The sequence below is a fragment of the Bos taurus genome, chromosome 25 (assembly GCF_002263795.3).
Source record: "Bos taurus isolate L1 Dominette 01449 registration number 42190680 breed Hereford chromosome 25, ARS-UCD2.0, whole genome shotgun sequence".
NCBI classification, from domain to species: domain Eukaryota; kingdom Metazoa; phylum Chordata; class Mammalia; order Artiodactyla; family Bovidae; genus Bos; species Bos taurus.
In genome coordinates this window covers 11203256-11223469 of record NC_037352.1, presented here as the reverse complement: position 1 = coordinate 11223469, position 20214 = coordinate 11203256, and the positions used below count along the sequence as shown (strand labels likewise).

Sequence of the window (20214 nt, the reverse complement as noted above, 5' to 3'; positions counted from 1 at the left end):
TTTAAAGCGGTGGCCCGAACCCATGCCAGAGACCACCCCCCCCAACCCCCACCCTGCCAGAGGAGAGACAAGTGGACAGTGATGAGTGTGACAAAGCCAGGCTTACTTCCTGGGGTGTGGATAACCCACAATTAGAATCCTGAACTTGGCGACAGCCCATCAGAAGATACTTAGGAATGCTTTATCATGTTTTTCATTTTGATGGAATTGTGACAGAGTGGAGACTGCCAAACCACAGAAACCCAGCTTACATTCCTCACTCCACCACCTCTAGCTGTGAGACTATGGCAGGTCCTGTCACTGTCAGAGACTCCGTTTCCTCATCTGAAAAATGGGAACAATAACCCCAACCTCAGAGGGCAGATATGAGGACTTAATGAGAGAACAGCTCCTGGCCCATTTTCTGGGGTCTTCTTACCTCTCTCTCAGCCATGGGACCTGAGGGATTTGCAGCTTGCTAAACAAGATTCGATGACAGGGACGTCCCTGGAGGTCCAGGGTGTAAGAATCCACCTGCCAATACAGGGGACACAGGTTTGATCCCTGATCTGGGAAGATCCCACATGCCCAACTACTGAGCCCATGAAACCTGCGTGCTCTAGCGCCTGTGCTGTGTCACAAGAGAAAACCCTGCACAGCACAATGAAGTCACCCCTGCCTCGCTGCAACTAGAGAAAAGCCTACACACACATGGTGAAGACCCAGTGCAGGCAAAAAAAAAGACCCAATGACAGACCAGCTTCTTGGGCTGGAGCGGGGCTGATACCTGGTCAGGTGGCTCTCTCCTGTGGGGCTGTCCTGTGCACTGTAGGATGCAGAGCACCATCTCGGCCTCCCCCCACTAGACTCTAGCCCCCCGCCTCTTACAGGTGTGATAACCAAAGACGTTTCTATCCATTACCAATTGTCCCCGGGCTTGGGGAGGAAGGCATAATGTCCCTAGTTGAGAACCATGGTGTTGGAGGCAGGAGGAGACACAACAGGAGTTAGATGGGTAGGGGCAGCAAGTGAAAAAAAAAAGGAGCCACACAGGCACAAACACAATCCTAGTAAAAAGCTTCTCTGCACAAAAGCCCTTCAGGTAAATCGTACCCACGAAGAGAGTATGTTTCTTGAACTTAACAGGTGAGATGACCACACTTCCTTTGCAATCCTAATAAGGATTAGTCACTCAGTTGTGTCTGACTCTTTGCAGTCCCATGGACTGTAGTCCGCCAGGTTCCTCTGTCCATGAACCTAACAACCTGTCAATAACATATCAACCCTAGTAACCTGTGACCAATTCCCTGGAAGGGTAACTGTACTCCAAGGATCCATGTTCCTCTTGCTAGGAGCAAAACCACACAATTACTGGCCGTGTTCTTTTTACAGGTAAATAAGCATAGCCTGTGGTTACACAAGGCTTCCCTGGTGGCTCAGAAGGTAAAGCGTCTGTCTGCAATGCAAGAGACCTGGGTTGGATGGCCTATGGTTACACAAAGATAAGAAACAAGAGAACCGCCCTGGAGAAGACGTGGGAGGCTCTGGCAGGCACCTTGTCTGGAGGAGCTGAACATGTGGCTGGTCAAGGCCCCTCTCTGGGAACACGGTACCTTCTTCACTGTGGAAGCAGACAGGCCTGATGGGCTGCTCTTGGAAGCTGAGCTGATGTCTACTGCCTAAGGCCTGTCCCAGTGGGCTCGTCACTCACCAGGCCTCAATCAGAACTGCAGGGGCCGCTGTGTCCTGAGCATCTGGGTTCAGAGCAACCCTGGCTGTTATCCTATTGTCACTGTCCTCTGTGACTGCCTGAGTAGGTCACTGCCTGCTTCTACCCCATATTTCTTCAGGTTTTAAACAGATTCGTCTAAAGCAGGCCCTTTGGGCTCCAGAAGGCGCGTGAATACAGTGGGCCACATGCAGCCCACAGCTGTTGTGTCTGGACCACAGACAAACAAACTAGCTGCCAACTAATTTAAGAGTCAGATTTCACATCAAGACATGGGCGAGTGCCATCTCTTGGAAAGTCCACAGACCACCAACCTGTGGTCTCAGTGGTAATCAACCAGGCTGAGGCGGGCCTGATGCTCTTGAGTTCCACTCCCCACACCTCCCTATTAACACAGCTCACTGGCTTAATTCACGTACAAGACCTGCCTGGACCCTATCGGTATCCGAGTTTGCTGCAGTCATAGTCCAGTCAACAGGGATACACTCGGGGTGTTTGTCTGCTCTGTTGATCCCAGATGATGTAAGGTGCAAACCTCCATAAGCAAGATGGTGAAAGATCACAGAAACAAGGAGGGTGGCATATCTGTCCCAATTAGGGTGCCAGTGCTGGTGGGGAACTCCCTCCTCTCCCAGTAACCACCTGATTAATAACGGTGGGGTAAGAAGCAGAAGCTAAGAGACAACGACGAAGGCGGCAATGGGAAAAAAGCCATCTTTGAACCGGGGATGAGACATCAGTGTTTTGCCCCATCAAATCCAAATGTGCTCATTTGCTCAGTCCTGCCAATCCCTTTTACGGCTCTGTGGACTGTAGCCCTCCAGGCTCCTCTGTCCATGGGATTTCTCAGGCAGGAATACTGGGGTGGGTTGCTATGCCCTCCTCCAGGGATGTTCCCGATCGAACCCAGGGATCGAACCCATGTCTCTTACATCTCCTGCATTAGCAGGCAGATTCTTTACCACTAGTGCCAACTGGTAATCCCCAAATCCAAATGAACCACCAGTGTATCAGAAAAGGAGCCAAAGGTTCTGCAATCCCAGCTGACCTCTATCTGATCAGTTATTGAAAGGGATTGCTGCTCAGTTGTGTCCAACTCTTTGCAACTCCATGGACTGTAGCCCACCAGGCTCCTCTGTCAATGGAATTTTCTAGGCAAACACACTGGAGTGGGTTGCCGTTTCCTTCTCCAGGGATCTCCCCAACCCAGGGATTGAATCCAGGTCTCCTGCATTGCAGGTAGATTCTCTAATGTCTGAGTCGCTAGAGAATCCAGGGCCCCAAAGGGTCATGATTTCTGAAATAATGGCCAGACACCGGCCACAAAGCCACCAGGGCTGAATCCCCAGGTGGAGGCTTTGAACTCTGCGAGGGGCTCCACATCAGAATGAACTGCCCCAACCTGCGAGACTAGGCCAATAGTCCTCCAGCACCTTGGACAGCTACCAGGTCCTGAAAGGTCACTGCAGAGAGAGTCCTGCCGGTCAAAGGCACACGTTTCTAAGCAGAGCTGTGGAACTGACTGCCCACTGCACCCCCCTCAAAACCCCAGGCCAACCAGGCAGCTGGGGATCTCATAGGCGCTCCACCCCTGCTGCCCTCGATGCCTTGTTCATGTGCCCTCCCCTGACGCGGGTGGCAGGGACGCCACCACAGTTGTGCTCTGCCACATGCTCCGTGCTCCTCAGCCAACTTGGCAGCAAGGAAGGAGGACAGCTTGCTATTCTTACTGCTCTGGGACTAGGTGTGAATTTGGCAGCTTGTTCACACAGAGGAAGCCTTCTTTGGGAAATGCTCTCTCCCCTGGCAACCCTGACCCAGCTTTCTCCAGGTTTCTGCCTCCTGTCTTCTCTGTTCTGCTGGCTCCTGGCCCAATCTGTTGCAGTCCCTTCCCTGTCACCTCCTCTTGTTCACCCTATTTCCCTGAGGGCCCTACCCCAGCACCATGACCCCCATTCCCAAGTTCGTGCCCAGAAATTGTCTCCCAAGAAGGGTTGCCAAAATCCTGAAAGAGACAAGTCTTAGGGATTGCAGAGTAATTCCTGAGTGTTTTCTTGGAAATTCATCCCCCAAATCACAAGTTATTCTTAAAATAGTCCCAACATTCTTCATACAATTTACTCTTTATTGTGGAACTCTACCATGATCTGCTCAATAAGGAAGAAATAGTAAGTTCAGAGGTAATTCACAAAGAATCATAGCCTAGATCAAATATTCAAATCAGGAAATGCTAGTGAACACTAAGGAGTCCTGTTCAGATAATAATGCAATATATGAATCTCTTATGAGAGTCCTGTGTTAAAACAGGCAATTTAAGGACATTTTGTGCCTCTGAAACTTATTTCTTGGAATGCCATTCACATCAAGTATGGTGCTGTACAATCATTAAGTGTCCAACTCTTTGTGACCCCAGGGACTGCACCATGCTTCCCTATCCTTCACTATTTCTCAAGAGTTTGCTCAAACTCATGTCTAATAAGTTGGTGATGGCATCCAATCATCTCATGATCTTTCACCTCTTGCCCTCAATCTTTCGCAAGCATCAGGGTCTTTTCCAATGAGTCAGCTCTTCACATCAAGTGGCCCAAGGTATCACAGCTTCAGCTTCAGCATCAGTCCTTCCAACAAATATTCAGGGTTGATTTCCTTTAGGATTGACCAGTTTGATCTCCCTGTCCAAGGGACTCTCAAGAATCTCCAATACAATTTGAAAACATCAATTCCTTGGCATTTGGCCTTCTTTGTGGTCCAACTCTCACATCTGTACATGACTACTGGAAAAACCATAGCTTTGACTATACAGACCTCTGTCATTAAAGTGATATCTCTGCTTTTTAATATCCTATGTAGGTTTGTCATAGCTTTCTTCCGAGGAGTAAGCATCTTTTAATTTTGTGGCTATAGTCACCATCTGCAGTGATTTTATGCAATAAACTTGTTAGTATTTATTTTATTTGCAAGAATAATTCATTGTTTGCAGTAGGCAGAGCCACAGACACACTACTTATGACAGCATCAGCTGAAGGCAAGAATGACTAATGAGATCGTGACCCTTTCTCTCCTACAAGCTCATCCTGGTTCCTAGAACCACTGACCTTGGCCCTCAATTCCACATGTGGCTCCTCCTGTTCTTGCTTTTGCCTCATTAATGTGGATTCCTTCAACCAGGGATGTTGACTGTTACGCTTTAATTTTCACAGAAGAATCATCATACTTTTTCTTGATTTCCTGTTTTTCTTGAGATCTGGAGAGAATACGTTTCCTGAGAAATGCAGGCAGGAACTCACAGCTGATACCAAGTCCAGAGGCTGCCATCCGAGGAGACACTCACCTTCCTCTCTTGCCTTCTGGACCCCACAGAGACCATCTCTAAGCTCAACACCCCACACTCTCATCTACTCCAAACCAGCCTTGATCATCACCCACCCAGATATTTAGCGTCAAAATCTTGGCATCATGAAGCAAGGCACCCAAAGCCGGTGTTCTGGGACAACTCCAAGAGATGGGGTGGGGAGGGACGTGGGAGGGGTTCAGGATGGGGGGACTCACGTGGACCCGTGGCTGATTCATGTCAATGTACGGCAAAAATCCATCACAACATTGTCAAGTAATTATCCTCCAGTTAAAATAAATTCATTAATTTAAAAAACATGGAAAAAAATCCTGGCATCGTCTGGTGTAGGCCCTCCCACCTTTTCTCTGGGCTCTTATAAAAGCACCATGCCCTGTCTCCCTAGCGCTCACGCCCCATCCCCGGCTGCCAATAGGATCCTCCTGAAGCACAGACCTGAGCTCAGAGACCTGCAAGGACTCCCTTCCTGGAGACCAACACGGCAACTAGCTCGAGACTTCTGAGCTCCCAGCCCTGCTCCCCAGGGCGTCCTGACCACAAGGGCAGTGCCCTGTTCTCTGCAGTGGAGGACAGGGGGCCTCTGAGCTTTTCAGCTGTTCTGCACATCTAGGGGGGGGGAAAACACATCTCTCTCTTCATGTCTAACAGAATGGTGCATATCAAACCGGTATGAGTGGTAGCGGTTAGTGATACCTGTCAATATTCAAACATGTGCCTGCCCTCAGAGCCAGAACCACTTCAAAAGATCAGTCCCACAGATCTACCTGCCAAAACGTACATCTACTTGAAACCTTTCTGGCGATACTGTTTGAGGGAGCCAAATCTGGAAACCTCTTAAGCGTTCAGATGGAGCGATGGTAAAATAAATTATGAAACAGCCATTGCACTGAGTATTCTGTAGCTTTCAAAGGGAATGAGCCAGCTTTATTAAATTAAAAAGGCAAACTACAGAGGGCTGGTTGGAGCCCGGCTTTGGCTTACATAAGTATCGATGCTTTCTGCAAAGTTACATAAGAAACTTGACAGCGATCGCGGAGGGTGGGGGGCCCGACACACAGTGGAGTGGGGTGTGATGTTTACTTCTCCTTCTTATATCTTTCTGTAGTGCTTCAGGATTTTTTTTTAATACCATGATTTTATCACTTCCTCCAAAACGTCTGCTCCCCAGACTCCTTTTCCCGTGCTCCCTTTCTGCTGGTAAAATATAGTTACGCACATACAGGGCTTACTATGTGCGAGGTGCCATTCTAAGAGCTCGACGTGCACGTGGAACCCTGCTGGCCCCACGAGAGGGTGCTGGGAACCTTGCCACTGTACAGAGGAAGACGCTGAGGGCTGGAAGGGCTTCAGTGAGCTGCCCAGGGCCACATGGCTAGTCCAAAGCAGAGTGGGGCTACAAATGGGACAGTCTGACACCTACCCAGGCACTCTGCAAATTTCCTGGTGAATGAGCTTGGGAAAGAAGGAAAAAAAACGCTGCCTTGGAATAAGTGCGTGACCTGGACACCTATTGACCCTGAGGCCTGGGGCCCTGTCTCAGTCATCTGTGTGGTGATACTCCCCACCAACCTACTTACCACCCCAGACGCCTACATGGAGTCATGTAGGTGCTTGTGACCTGAATACAGCGTTGTGCTGTGCTTAGTCGCTCAGTCGTGTCCAACTCTTTGCAATCTCTGGGCTGTAGCCTGCCAGGTTCCTCTGTCCGTGGGGATTCTCCAGGCAAGAATACTGGAGTGGGTAGCCATGCCTTCCTCCAGGGGATCTTCCCCATCCAGGGACTGAAGCCAGGTCTCCCGCATTGCAGGTGGATTCTTTACCATCTGAGCCACCAGGAAAGCCACCAGAGAATACAGGGTTATCTGTACATAATAACACAGAGCATCTGCACACCTGCCTGGTCTGTTAGGACCTCAAGTGTGTCATAATCCTCTTCTTTCAACCCCAAGAGCCAGCCCTCAAATGTATCTGGGGTCCAATCACCCTTCACACGGTTCTTCTCATCACTCTGGTCAAGCCACTACCTCTTCCTGTTTGGACCCTACAAAAGCCTCCCCCTCTGCCTCCCCTTCGCCCCCACCCTGATTCTATTCCCTAATCTATATCCAGAGTGAGGATGCAAAAACATAAAGCAGGTCACGTCGCACTCCTGCCCCAACCCCTTCAGGTTGGAGTAAATCCTGACGTCATTATTATGGCCTCCAAGGCCCTGTGTGATCCAACCCTGGTGACCTCTCCAGCCTCGTTCTCCTGCTCTCTGTTCTGGCCACACTGGCCTCATCCGACACACTGGGCTCGCTCCTGCCTCAGGGCCTTTGCACTCACTGTTCCAATTTCCCTCGGAAATTCACAAGGTTGTCCCTCGGAGAGGCCTTCCCCAACCATCTGGTGGAAACACCACCCGCGTGACTGGGACTCTCTAGTCTATAACTCTTTGTTAGTTTTCCTCAGAGACCTTCTTGTTTAGCAGCATATGACATGTTTATTTGTCCATTCTCCATCTCTCTTGACTCCATTAAGGTGGTTTATGCTCTTTTTTTCTGTTTTGTTCGCTATTACCCGCCCAGTGCCTATTGAGTCCTTAGCAGGTGGTCAGTAAACACTGAGTGGATGACAGGGCTGTTTGCCGAACAGAAGTCCCTTTGACGGGGGTTTTCCGTGTATCAGCTCAGCAGTGTTCCTGCTCTGGAGGTGTTCCAGGCTCCCCCACTTTTCCCGGACTTGTAAAAGCTGCACCATCATCAGCTTTGTGAAGCTGATCTCGCCCCTCTTCACCACCCAACAGAAAGAAACGGCAGGAGTGAAACATAATTACTGTCACTGGTGGGATGTGTGGGGGGTAGGGGGGCCATCTGACTCACAGAGAAGAGTAGCTGTCACCCTCGTCATCTTCAGAAAGAGTCATTTGTTCTGAGCTCCGTGGGCAGGAGTCCTGCAGAGGACTGGAGGGCCGGTACTCTGGGGGACTGCACTTTCTCTGCATCCCTTGACACAGCCCCTCCACAGGCCAGCAGACGGAGGTGATGAAGCGGCATTTTGCATGTCATCTCTCCAGGCGACGGGGTGGTGGGTCCCCCTGGAGAGACCTCCAGGTAATGAGCTTCTGAGGGATGGGGTGTCTTCTTGGAGGAAGGGCCTGGTCCCTAGAGGGAGCACTGCCATGGGCTATCAGACTCCACAGAAAGCCAGAGCCCAGCTGGTGCACACGGTTTCTCCCTGAGTCCCTGTGTCTAGATGCGAGATCCCGGTGGGGAAGGAGAGGGGGAGGCGGACTTCCAGAAACAGTCACGTTACCAGTTAGCGTTTCACGAGCACACACTATGTGCTGGGCACTCAGCGTCCCTGCGGCTCAGGGCAGCGCACTGGACTCTTGCTCTGACCTGCAACATGCTCTCACCAGGACCTTAGGCAAACTGGTTAAATTTCCTGGGACTCAGTTTTTTACCTGTAGACATGGATAGATGATGGATGGATGGATGAAGAGAGAGACAGAGAAATGTCCGTAGGGTTTTTGTGGGGAGTCTCTCCTGGTCTTTCTCACAAGTCTCGTCATCAGCTGCAGTTGACACAGAGAAGCGGCCGAGTTCCGCTCTCACCTACCATCCTGCATCCATACCTCTCCTCCCATTTCACACAAAAGGAACCTAAGACTCAAGAGGCTGCATCCTGGCCCGAGATCACCCTCCTCCTCTGTGGCAGAGCTAGTGGGGAACAGCAGTGACGCCCAAATCCCCACGCTCTCCATTTGGACACCGGGGGTCTCAGACTCATCTGCTCATCACAAATCACTCACACGGATATTTCATTTTAAGCATGACCCACATCTCACCAGTCTGCCAGTCTGGCCTCAAGAGTGAGACTTCTTGAATGGGGTCTTCACTCTTTTCTGGCCTGGGAGATTTGGGCCAGTCCCCAAAAGCAGTGTGAGCCCAGGGTCCTGGGAAGGAACTGCGTGGCTCCTGTGAGTGGCCCCTGGCAGAGCGGCATGTCCTCTGGGCTCCACGTGATCCTGGAGGCGCCCAGGCTGAAACATCTCAACCCCGAGCCAAACCTCCCGCTCGCAGGGAGAACGTGGCAGCTCCTATTTCAGCAAAAAATATGTTTAACAGCTTTGAGAGTAAATGTGGCAGCAGATGGGGGCGGGGAGTGGGGAAAACATCAACCGTGTTTTCTGCCGAGAATCCGGTGGGAAGGGTGTGCTGTGCCCTACATTACTCCTGCTCCCACCCCCGGAACTCTTCCTCTCCCTCCACGGAGCGACAGAACATGGTGCATTTCCCAAGGCTAAAGTATTCTGCAGAAAAACGTCTTAATAACACGCTTCACAACAGCACCGCAAATCACTGAAGTCTTCATGGAGCTGCGGTCCAGTTCTGCAGAATGACTTCTTGGAATCCACGATCCCGCCCCCTGCGTTAATGCACCTTCCAAGGAGCACGCGACATTTCCCAAAGTAACTGCTCACATCTGCCACGTGTCACGTCCTGGGGTCTGCCTGTCCCTCCAAAAAGCCAGGAGGATGCAAACAACGTGGGGTCCCCCAAAGGAAGAGGGTATTAGGGTGTGTTGTCTATTCGCTGGTTTTGGGGGCAGGCTCAAATCTCCACGTGGGCCAGGCACACACAAGGGTTCAAAATGGAAAAGAGACGGCCCACTTCCTACTGTCCTACTTTCTAATTCCGACTGCTGCTGGCATTAGCCAGGAAGTCAATGGGAGGCAGAGAGATCTGGAGAAAAAAGAATTCAACCTGCTGATTCCTCAGCTCTCAGACGTGTGCAGATGGCAGAATCCTTGGAAGTCATGCTGCCCCTTGCAGAAGAGTGAAATACTGACACGTTAAACAGGAAAGACGAAGCAGAACAGTGTGTGTAAAAGCGGGTGCCATGCAATACTGGATGCCAGCCCTGCACAGCCCTGAACGTTTGAAGGATTTCAGTGAAGAAAAATGAGCAAACTCTACCTGCTAGGTTTAATCCCCTGCCTCCCTTCACCCTCCCGCCCCTCATGGGAAAGGGACCATCTTGACGGATGCTTAGCAGTGACAAGCTCATGGAACACACTTGGGAGCACAGAGGGTGAGCAATGCACCGCGGGCGCCTCACAGCCAGAACCTACACGGCTGAGCAGCGGGTCAGAGCCAGCACTGCAAAATCGAGTGTCTCCCGGGTCAGGCAGGTAATACGAGTGACTGTGGGTAAAAAACCACCCAAACGCTAACAGCAAATGGCAGAGAAGTCGGCTCAGTGTCCAGGGATGAGGGGGGGGGATCGGTGGGGACAGGGCAGCACTGTGCGACTTCAGCCAGGTGTGGTCCAGTGGGAACACAGTCTCTCTGGGAGATGGTGAAGGCCAGGGAAGCCCGGCGTGCTGCAGTCCACGGGGTCGCGGAGTCGGACGTGACTGAGAGTGAACCACCACCACCACCAGGGGTAAAGAATATGCCTTCCAACGCAGGGAACATGGGTTTGATCCCTGATCAGGGAACTAAGATCCCATGTGCCAAGGGGCAACTAAGCCCATGCACCGTACTAGGGAAGCCTACGTGCTGCACGTAGAGAAGCCCGCACGCTGCAACAAAGACCCAGTACAGCCAATAAATAAACAAAATCAAATAAAAAAGGAAAGACCCAAGGAAATCTGTCAAGATTCTAAGAAGAATCTTGCTTTGGGGAGGGGGGCTTATTTCCTTAGTTGAGATAGACGCTTTTTAACTGGGACTCTCTCAGAGTGAGCTTCTGAGCTGAGATAGCAGGCCTGCTGTCTTCTAGAAGGATGCAGAGACAGGACATGATGCCATGGAGGTCACTGGCAAGGACAGAGCAGGGTGAGGCTTGCCTTCTGTCACCCCCTCATGAAATGACCTGCAAGTTCCAACCTGTAGCACCATCTGACTTCAAAATAGAGGAGGCGAGGGCAGCGAGCGGTGGAACTGCAAGGAAAGCTGTTTGATATCAACTGGATTTGAGACCAAGGTTGCGTCCAGAGTCTCATGTCAATACTGTGTCATTTGCCACAGTCTCTTTTGTATGTTTTAAAGCCCATGCAATGGAACCCCACGTTCTCCATGCTAATTGGGCATAGAGCTTTATTTCTCAGCTGTGATCGATGGCAGCCAGCGTGGCTGGGACTGCACAACACACCAAGATGCTCCTGTGTTACCAGGCAGTTGTCATAATTCTACAGGCTGGAGTTTGGCGCATGCCCCCCCAGAACTGCCTGGACCACCCACCCCAGCAGTGGGGGCACCAGCTCACCCTATGAGGCAGCCTATTCTCACACTTGAGGTGGGCAGCCTTTTGTAACATCGGGGTCTTAGGACCATGTCTTGGACTCCATTTTCACCAGGAAATCTGATCCAAACACACATGACTCAGTGAGAATTTGATTTCCAGTATTCATCACAGGCCAGGGGGCTGCCTTTAAAAGAAGGGGGGCTTCCCTGATGGTCCAATGGCTAAGCCTCTGTGCTTCCAAAGCAGGGGGCCTGGGTTCCATTCCTGGTCAGGGAACTGGATCCCTCACAGCGATCCCACATTCTGCAACTGAGAACCAGCACAGCCAAGTACATACAATATGCAATGTTTAAAAAGAAAAGAAGGGGGCCTCCTCTCATGAACTGTAGTGGTGTTTTCAAAACAAAATCAAGCCCCTAGTGGCACAAATAATAGAATGAAAGAAAAATACCATATGGTGTATTCTATTTGGAGGGGTGGAGGGGGAGACATCTTTTTTATCAGAGATAGCAGAGAACAACTGAATCTTCTCATAAAGGTCCTAAAACAATTAGAAGGATGCGAGTAAGCGGATTTGGCTTCAGTTTCAAAGCCTGGAGCAGGTTCAGTTCAGTTCAGTCGCTTAGTTGTGTCCGACTCTATGACCCCATGGAAGGCAGCACGCCAGGCTTCCCTGTCCATCACCAACTCCCGGAGCTTACTCAAACTCATTTCCATTGAATCGGTGACGCCATGCAACCATCTCATCCTCTGTTGTCCCCTTCTTCTCCCGTCTTCAATCTTTCCCAGCATCAGGGTCTTTTCTAATGAGTCAGCTCTTCACATCAGGTGACCAAAGTACTGGACTTTCAGCTTAAGGATCAGTCCTTCCAATGAATATTCAGGACTGATTTCCTTTAGGATGGACTGATTGGATCTCCTTGCAGTCCAAGGGACTCTCAAGAGTCTTCTACAACACCATAGTTCAAAAGCATCAATTCTTCGGCACTCAGCTTTCTTTATAGTGCAACTCTCACATTCATACTTGACTACTGGAAAACCCATAGCTTTGACTAGATGGGCCTTTGTTGGCAAAGTAATGTCTCTGCTTTTTAATATGCTGTCTAGGTTGGTCATTAACTTTTCTTCCAAGGAGCAAGCATCTTTTAATTTCATGGAGCAGGTAAGTCCTGCCAATGTCTGTCTGGTTGGAAATTCAACTTGGAAATTCCAGAGAGTGTGAAGCCAAAGATACTCCCCACACACAGAAGCAGAAATAAGCCCCATTTTGAGTTACAGCATCACCGTTAAGACAAAACAGATCCACGAACCCTCAGCACACCCATTTTGAAGAGCTCCAGGGAAACTCTTGCATTATCAGCAAACCAGTCTTTATCAAATGACAAGTCCCAGCCTACTTTCAGAGGCCCATGGGTTTGCTATATGGATCCTTAGGTCTACTGTTTCCACTACAATGACAACATTTTAGAAATCATATACAGTTGACCCTTGAACAACATGGGTTTGAGCTGAGCAGGTCCACTTATATACAGGTATTTTTCAATAGACATATTAGAAAGATTTTTGAAGGTTTGCAATGATTTAAAAACTCGCAGATAAACTGCATAGTCTAGAAATACTAAAAAATTAAGAAAAAGCTAGGAATGTCATAAATGGATAAAATAAATGTAGACACCCAAAATATGTGTTATCTGACTGTTTATGTCGTAGGTAAGGTCAATAGTAGGTTATGAGCAGCTAGGTTTGGAGGGAGTGAAAGGTTATACACAGATTTTCAACTGGGAGGGAGGCTGGTGCTTCTTACCTCCGTGTGATTCAAGGGTGGAGTATAATTATCTTCTCTAGCATCTGAAGACTCAATAAAAACTAAGAGCAGCTTCATTGTTTGGGTTCCCTGAATCCAAGCATGCAGATGTCTTGATATGATGAGAGATGGATGAGGACTATGCGGAATAATCAGCGATAAGGCAGTGACACCAGTGAGGCCCACCGGCCCCAAAGTGTGGCTCAAACAGATGTTCTCCAGCAACATGACCCAAGGAAAGTTGGGTCAGGGGCAGGTGGGGTCAGCAATGTGGATCACCAGCAAGGTATGTGGCAAGCTTGGGAGAAGCCAAGTTTCTTCTGCATATCACTGTGAGCAAAGACTTGGTTTCATAAAAAGCAGTGGCCACTGTGTTAATCGACGATTCTGAATTGTGATAATGTTCTAAGTGTCCAATACGTAAATATCTTTTTTGCTTTTACTTGTATACGACCTGTAAGAACAAGGTCTATGTACCTAGTTTTAAGTTGGCTTATACTTAAGTCATACAAATACGAAAGTAATCTAAGTTGGCACCAGTGGGAGTCTTTCAAGAAGTTTCCTTGGGTTCACTGCTGACATGCTAAGAAAGTCTGAGAGAGACTACTTTAACTCCGGGACACCTGTAGGCTGCAATCCTTCCTGCGATCAAAATGTACCAAAGGATGAAACTGCAGAGTTCTGATTTTTGGGGAGCCTCGAATCAACAATGCTGACTTGCGGGCTCGCCCCCTCGGGTCTCCTGGGGTGTCAGGACACAGACAGGCGCCGCAGTGTAACCTCAGAGGAGAAGGCAGGCCGCACTGGGCGGAGCACGTGACCGGTACTCACAAGAAGAAGGGCATCAGCTGGGTCAGGGTCTCCTTCTGGGGGCTGGCGGTAAACTCAGGGACTGCCTGGATGACTTTGTTCATGACGCTGCGCAGGTAGGTCTGCAGCTGCTTCCTGCGTTCCTCCACAAACTTGGCGTCCTGGGAAGACAGACAGACAGGCATCCTCAGGTATGCTTTCTGCTTTCCTCAACCGCCCAGAGAACACGCGACCAACAATCTTCTTTACCCAGAACGAGTGCAAGTGTGCCTCAGGCTTTACATGTGTGACCACACTTAGCAACAGCTCATGATGCTACTACTGTTGTGTGTGTGTGTGTGTGTGTGTGTGTGTGTTAGTCACTCAGCCATGTCTGACTCTTTGCAACCCCATGGACTGTAATCGCCCAGGCTCCTCTGTCCATGGGATTCTGCAGGCAAGAATACTGGAGTGGGTTGCCATGCCCTTCTCCAGGGGATCTTCCCAACCCAAGGATCAAACCCCAGGTCTCTTGCATTGTAGGCAGATTCTTTATCATCTGAGCCACAAGGGAAGCCCCACTATTACTGCTAAGTGGGGGCAATGCAGGTTCATGAAATTTCCTACATTGTATTCCCAGGAACGAATGAAATCTCAGCACCTGCAACGTGCCAAGCAGGGCACTGGGATCTGGGACAGACCATGAACACAAAGGGTCCCTGAGGTGGCCCTGCTGGAGGAGATAAATAAACCCAGTGACCACACAGGTCAGCACACAGCGTCACTCATCACACGTAGTATGCCTCCCTCCAGAGGGGGTGCTTAATTTTGCCTTCACGGGAATTTTCTGAAATTGGAATCAGTCACCACTATTTAAGAAAGATTTCATTAATAAACAAATTCCACCCTTTCTGAGAAACTAAGAGACGTAGTGACACGGCCCCACTCCCAGGGCCACTCCGGGGGTGGGGGTCTGCTTGGTGTGGCCCCAAGGCAGGCACAGGGCCCCAGGTCCACATTCAGAACCCTCCTGGCTCACACCCCCATGTCTGCCTGGCCCTCGTAGGCAGGGCTGGCTTCCAGGCGTGCCCCAGGGTGAGAACTTGGACCCATGTGGTGACGTGCTGTCCCCATGTTGAAAATCTGAATAATTTCGGCATGAGGGGCCCTACATCTGCCTGTTGCCATGGGCCCCACAGATCCCAGAGCCCCACCTGCTCATATGCCTCTGAACTGGCCGGGGGGCGCGGGGGAGAGGGGGCTGGTTTGGAACAAGGAAATCGGGCCCGCGTTGGGGGTGGGGGACATCCCTCTTTGAGGAAGCGATGCTTCTTCCAGACTGGAGGCTGAGTGAGGCGAACAGGCACAGCAGAGCAAAGGGATGGGAGGAACAGGGTTACTCATCCTCACAGGGACACAAGACGCACTCTCTGATGAGTTTCACATGACAAAGGAGGGAACAGTGGCCCAGAGCGAGGCTGGGCTGCTCGCCCACGAGGCCTCACACCAAAAGCAGGACACTCATCGCCCCCCTCGCCAACCGCCCCAGCCAGCCTGGGGCTCTGGAAGTCTGCAGGAGGCGCCCACACTCTCAGAGACACCTGAGGACAAGCCCTGTCCTGACAAGGCCCTGCCAGGAACCCAAGCGCAGCCGGGAGATTCTTAAGTGCTGCCAGGCTTAGCAAATAAAAAGACAGGATGCCCGGTGAAATCTGAATTTCAGATAAACAATGAATTTTTCAGTATTCATAACTCCATATTCAATAATTCATGACTCAATAATTTTTCGGTATTCAAGTATGGCTATACAATAAAACCTTTCCATATAATATTTGGGACTCACTCAGACTTGGAAAGTATTCACTATTTATCTGAAATTCAGATTTTATGGGGTGCCCTGAGTTTCATCTGCAGCCCTCCTCTGGATGCCAGCGGGGAGGAAGGAACACAGAGCATCTGTTGCCCCCTGGGGGCCGCTTCAAGGTCACAGCAAGGTCTTTTCTCCCAGAGCCACCCTCTGATGTAGTGCCTCAGTGGGATGTTTCTCCAGGGGAAATGGTGCTCCAACACTGTGGTTGGCCATCCAACTTGATTGCCAGCGCGGTCCCAGGTTGGGGCTAGAATCTCGTGCAGTGGGGGCAGAAGGCATCAGGCCAGGAGAACCGCGGGTCCTCGCCCCAAGCTCAGCCACTCGGGCTCCGCTCACCCGTCTAATGCCTGGGTCTGCTCCGCGGTCTCCAAGTTTCAACCTATCATAAGCAATTAGATCCTCCGCCTTGGGAAGGTGATTAGTATGCCAGGTTAATGCTGAACGGAGCCACTCAGGCCTGGTTTGTAATCTGCGCAAGAAACCCTCAAGGACGGCTTGAAAGGCTTTGCGGCAGGAAGGCAAGAAAGGGGCTCAGCAGTCCTGGAAGAACTCATGGGGATTCCTCCTTTTTCAGAGGAAGGATGCTTAGAACTCTCTGAGCACCAAGGAGGCTCCCCGTGCGGCTTGTGGGGCCGTGCTGGGCTATACGGTCCTGGGAGGGGAGGACAGGAGGACCCTCCAATGAAGGTCAGAGGATCCCACCCAGGAGTCGAATCTGCCTGTTTTCACTAGGGCTTCTGCTGGCCCAGGTCCCAGGGCCAACAGGGGCTTGGCAGAAAGGTTGCCACCTGGAGGAATCCCACATCCTTGCCACGCGCTGAATCCTCGAGCTCACCAGTCCCAGGAAACCCCAGCCAGCTTCTAATAAAACCCTGCATGGTAGCAATCTGAGTCTGACTGCTGAGCAATTTCTACTGAGCTGTTCAGAACAAGAGACAGGTATTTGTGGAGTCTTCATGCCTGCTCTGCGCTCAGCGCTTTCCCAGCGCCGCATATTTCCAGCACAGTGGAGGCTCGGGAAGGGTAGGGAAACTGTCCAAGGTCTCAGGACCTGGAGGCAGCTCAGTAGGGTCCCAGGTCATTGGCCGATGAGCAAGGGAGAGCTGCCTTCAATTCTGAAGACACTCTTCAATTTACAGAAGAAAAATCTATGGGTCTTTTAAACCCCAAGGCGTCTCCCAGTCAATACACAGTTTACACTTGCACTTGCCCGTCGGTTGTAGCAGAAGGAAGCCGGTCACACGGGAATGATGGGGATAGGGCTAGGATGGTGCGGGCTGTCCTCAGACCACGAGCCTTTGCCTGGACACACTGTCCTCAGATCTCAATCTCATCTGGGGGTCTGGACGCCTTGAGTGGCCACACACGACTCAGCAGGATTCGGTGAGGCTGCAAAGATCTCAGAATACCTCAGTCTTTCCCGGGACTGTCATTTCGTTTTTCACTATCAAAGTTCCAAATTATGGCAGAAAGTAGAGCGCATGGTATAATAAACCCTCATGACCCTTTATCTAATAAAGTCTTAACCCTTTCCCATATTTCATCATTTTCACCTTTTTGCTAAGCTGTCTTAAATTATAGCTACCATGATGTTTTACCCCTAAACACTCCAGGGTGCATTTCTAAAACACTAAGAACATTTTCCTATTGTGCCACAACACTGCGGTCACCTCTAACAAGGTGAATGATAATGTGTTGGTGTTACCTCATACCTAGTGTGTATTCGAACATCTGAATTTTCAAATGTGCCTACTGCTTATGGAATTTTTTTTTTAAGGGTGGAGTCCATCCTAGAACAAAGCTGGCAATTCTCCAGCAGGTTGAATGCAGTCTGGTTCAGATCAGATTCCCCCTCGGGATTAGTGAAGTTCTGACCAAAAGTCCTGTGGCCACAGGACTGGAAAAGGTCAGTTTTCATTCCAGTCCCAAAGAAAAGGAATGCCAAAGAATGTTCAAAGTACTGCACAATTGCACTCATCTCACACGCTAGCAAAGTAATGCTCAAAACAGTACGTGAACTGTGAACTTCCAAATGTTCAAGGTGGATTTAGAAAAGGCAGAGGAACCAGAGATCAAATTGCTAATATCCGCTGGATCATCGAAAAAGCAAGAGAGTTCCAGAAAAACATCTACTTCTGCTTTATTGACTATGCCAAAGCCTTTAACTGTGTGGATCACAACAACCTGTGGAAAATTCTTCAAGAGATGGGAATACCAGACCACGTGATCTGCCTCCTGAGAAATCTGAATGCAGGTCAAGAAGCAACAGTTAGAAATGGACATGGAACAACAGACTGGTTCCAAATTGGGAAAGGGAGTTTGTCAAGGCTGTATACTGTCACCCTGCTTATTTAACTTATATGCACAGTACATCATGCAAAACGCTGGGATGGATGAAGCACAAGCTGGAATCAAGACTGCCAGGAGAAATATCAATAACTGCAGATATGCAGATGACACCACCCTGGTGGCAGAAAGTGAAGAAGAACTGAAGAGCCTCTTGATGAAAGTGAAAGAGGAGAGTGAAAAAGCTGATTTAAACAACATTCAGGAAACTAAGATCATGGCATCTGGTCCCATCACTTCATGGTAAACAGGGAAACAGTGAAAGACTTTATTTTTTGGGGCTCCAAAATCACTATACATGGTGACTGCAGCCATTAAATTAAAAGACGCTTACTCCTTGGAAGAAAAGTTATGACCAACCTAGATAGCATATTGAAAAGCAGAGACACTACTTTGCCAACAAAGGTCCATCTAGTCAAGGGTATGGTTTTTCCAGTAGTCATGTATGGATGTGAGAGTTGGACTATAAAGAAAGCTGAGCACCAAAGAATTGATGCTTTTGAACTGTGGTGTAGGAGAAGACTCTTGAGAGTCCCTTGGACTGCAAGGAGATCCAACCAGTCCATCCTAAAGGAAATCAGTCCTGAATATTCACTGGAAGGACTGATGCTGAAGCTGAAACTCTAATACTTTGGCCACCTGATGTGAAGAACTGACTCATGTGAAAAGACCCAGATACTGGTAAAGATTGAAGGCGGGAGGAGAAGGGGACAACAGAGGATGAGATGGTTGGATGACATCACCGACTCAATGGACATGAGTTTGAGTAAGCTCTGGGAGTTGATGATGGACAGGGAGGCCTGGCGTGCTGCAGTCCATGGGGTCACAAAGAGTCGGACACGACTGAGCGACTGAACTGAACTGACCAAAGGTGCAGATGGTGGTGCCTTTTCACCGCAAGCTGCTAGTGGGCTTGTGTGGCCTAAAAACATGAACACCAGGGTGTAGGGGCTTCCCAGGTGGCGCAGTGGTAAAGAATCCACCTGCCAATGCAGGAGGCACAGAAACACTGGTTTGATCCCTGGGTCGGGATGATCCCCTGGAGAAGGAAATGGCAACCCACTCCGGTATTCTTGGCTGGAGAGTCCCATGGACAGAGGAGCCTGGAGGGCTACAGTTCATGGGGTCACAAAGAGTCGGACATAACTGAGCACAGACAGATGGAGCTGCATCCAGTGTGGGTTCCTGGCCTCTCCTGAGAAGTGGCCCTCGTTAGCTGGAAGCACAGGGCCATCGTCCCAGCCGGCCTCTGTGGGGACCCAACTCTGTGCCACATGGGATTGCCCAAGACACCACAGACCATTCCAAGATCCACCCAGCGAGACGATCACGTTCCAGGTGATCACATTCCAGGTGACCTTCCAAAACAGCTTGCCCCACCACTGACCAGCTCTACTGTGCAGTGGCTACACCACTCAGAGCTGTGGTTCCTCATCTGCAAAATGGGGTAAGGGTGGTGTCTACGTCATTTGGGATAGCTTAAGCTAAGCGCCTGGTGGCCTGCATCGTCTGCCAGGCTCTGCGATGGATGCTGATGTCTCTGGATGTTCAGCCAGGATGCCTTTCCTCAGGGAGTGTCTCTGGGCACAGGGTGGGGACAGACTGGCAGACAGTAGTGCCCAGGTAGGGCAAGTGCTGGGAGGCCGCTTTCCAGAGGTGAGCAGGGGAGCGCGAGGGAAGTTCGGGTGGGAAACAGACAGGGTTTCACTTGAGGAGCCGACTCCTAAAGGGGCTCTTCAGCATCTCTTGCAGGAGAGACACCCATCGGGGGTCTAGGTGGGAGCCCTCAGTGGAGGAAGGGCACGCCAGGCGGAGGGAACGGCAATGTGGAGACTGTAGGCAGAAGGAGTAAGGTTTATGGGAGCGGCAGAAGGCAGGCCAGCGGGGCTGGGCTGAGTGGCTCCCAGGAGCTGAGGCTGGAGCAGCAGGGGTTGGATCGCACACAGCCTCAGGGACCGTGAAAGAGGCCGCAGACGGAGGTGGGATGCAGGAAGTGCATTTAGAAAGACTGTTGGTGGCCAATGGGCTGTAGGCAGCCTGACGCAAAGAGACGCCTGTGAACTTTGCCCCCTGCCCAGGGTGCACATCGCAGCCCTCAGCGTGGCTCGCAT

At 50.4% G+C, this 20214-nt stretch overlaps 1 protein-coding gene across 5 annotated transcripts in view; it reads right to left on the bottom strand.

The window, feature by feature from the left end:
* Positions 1-20214, bottom strand: part of SNX29 (sorting nexin 29) — a 597448-nt gene that overhangs the window by 56154 nt on the left and 521080 nt on the right. For all 5 annotated transcript variants that reach the window (XM_024984883.2, XM_059881310.1, NM_001076862.1 and 2 more), the window contains 1 exon segment: positions 13930-14069. In XM_024984883.2, coding sequence (XP_024840651.1) covers positions 13930-14069 — 140 coding nt within the window.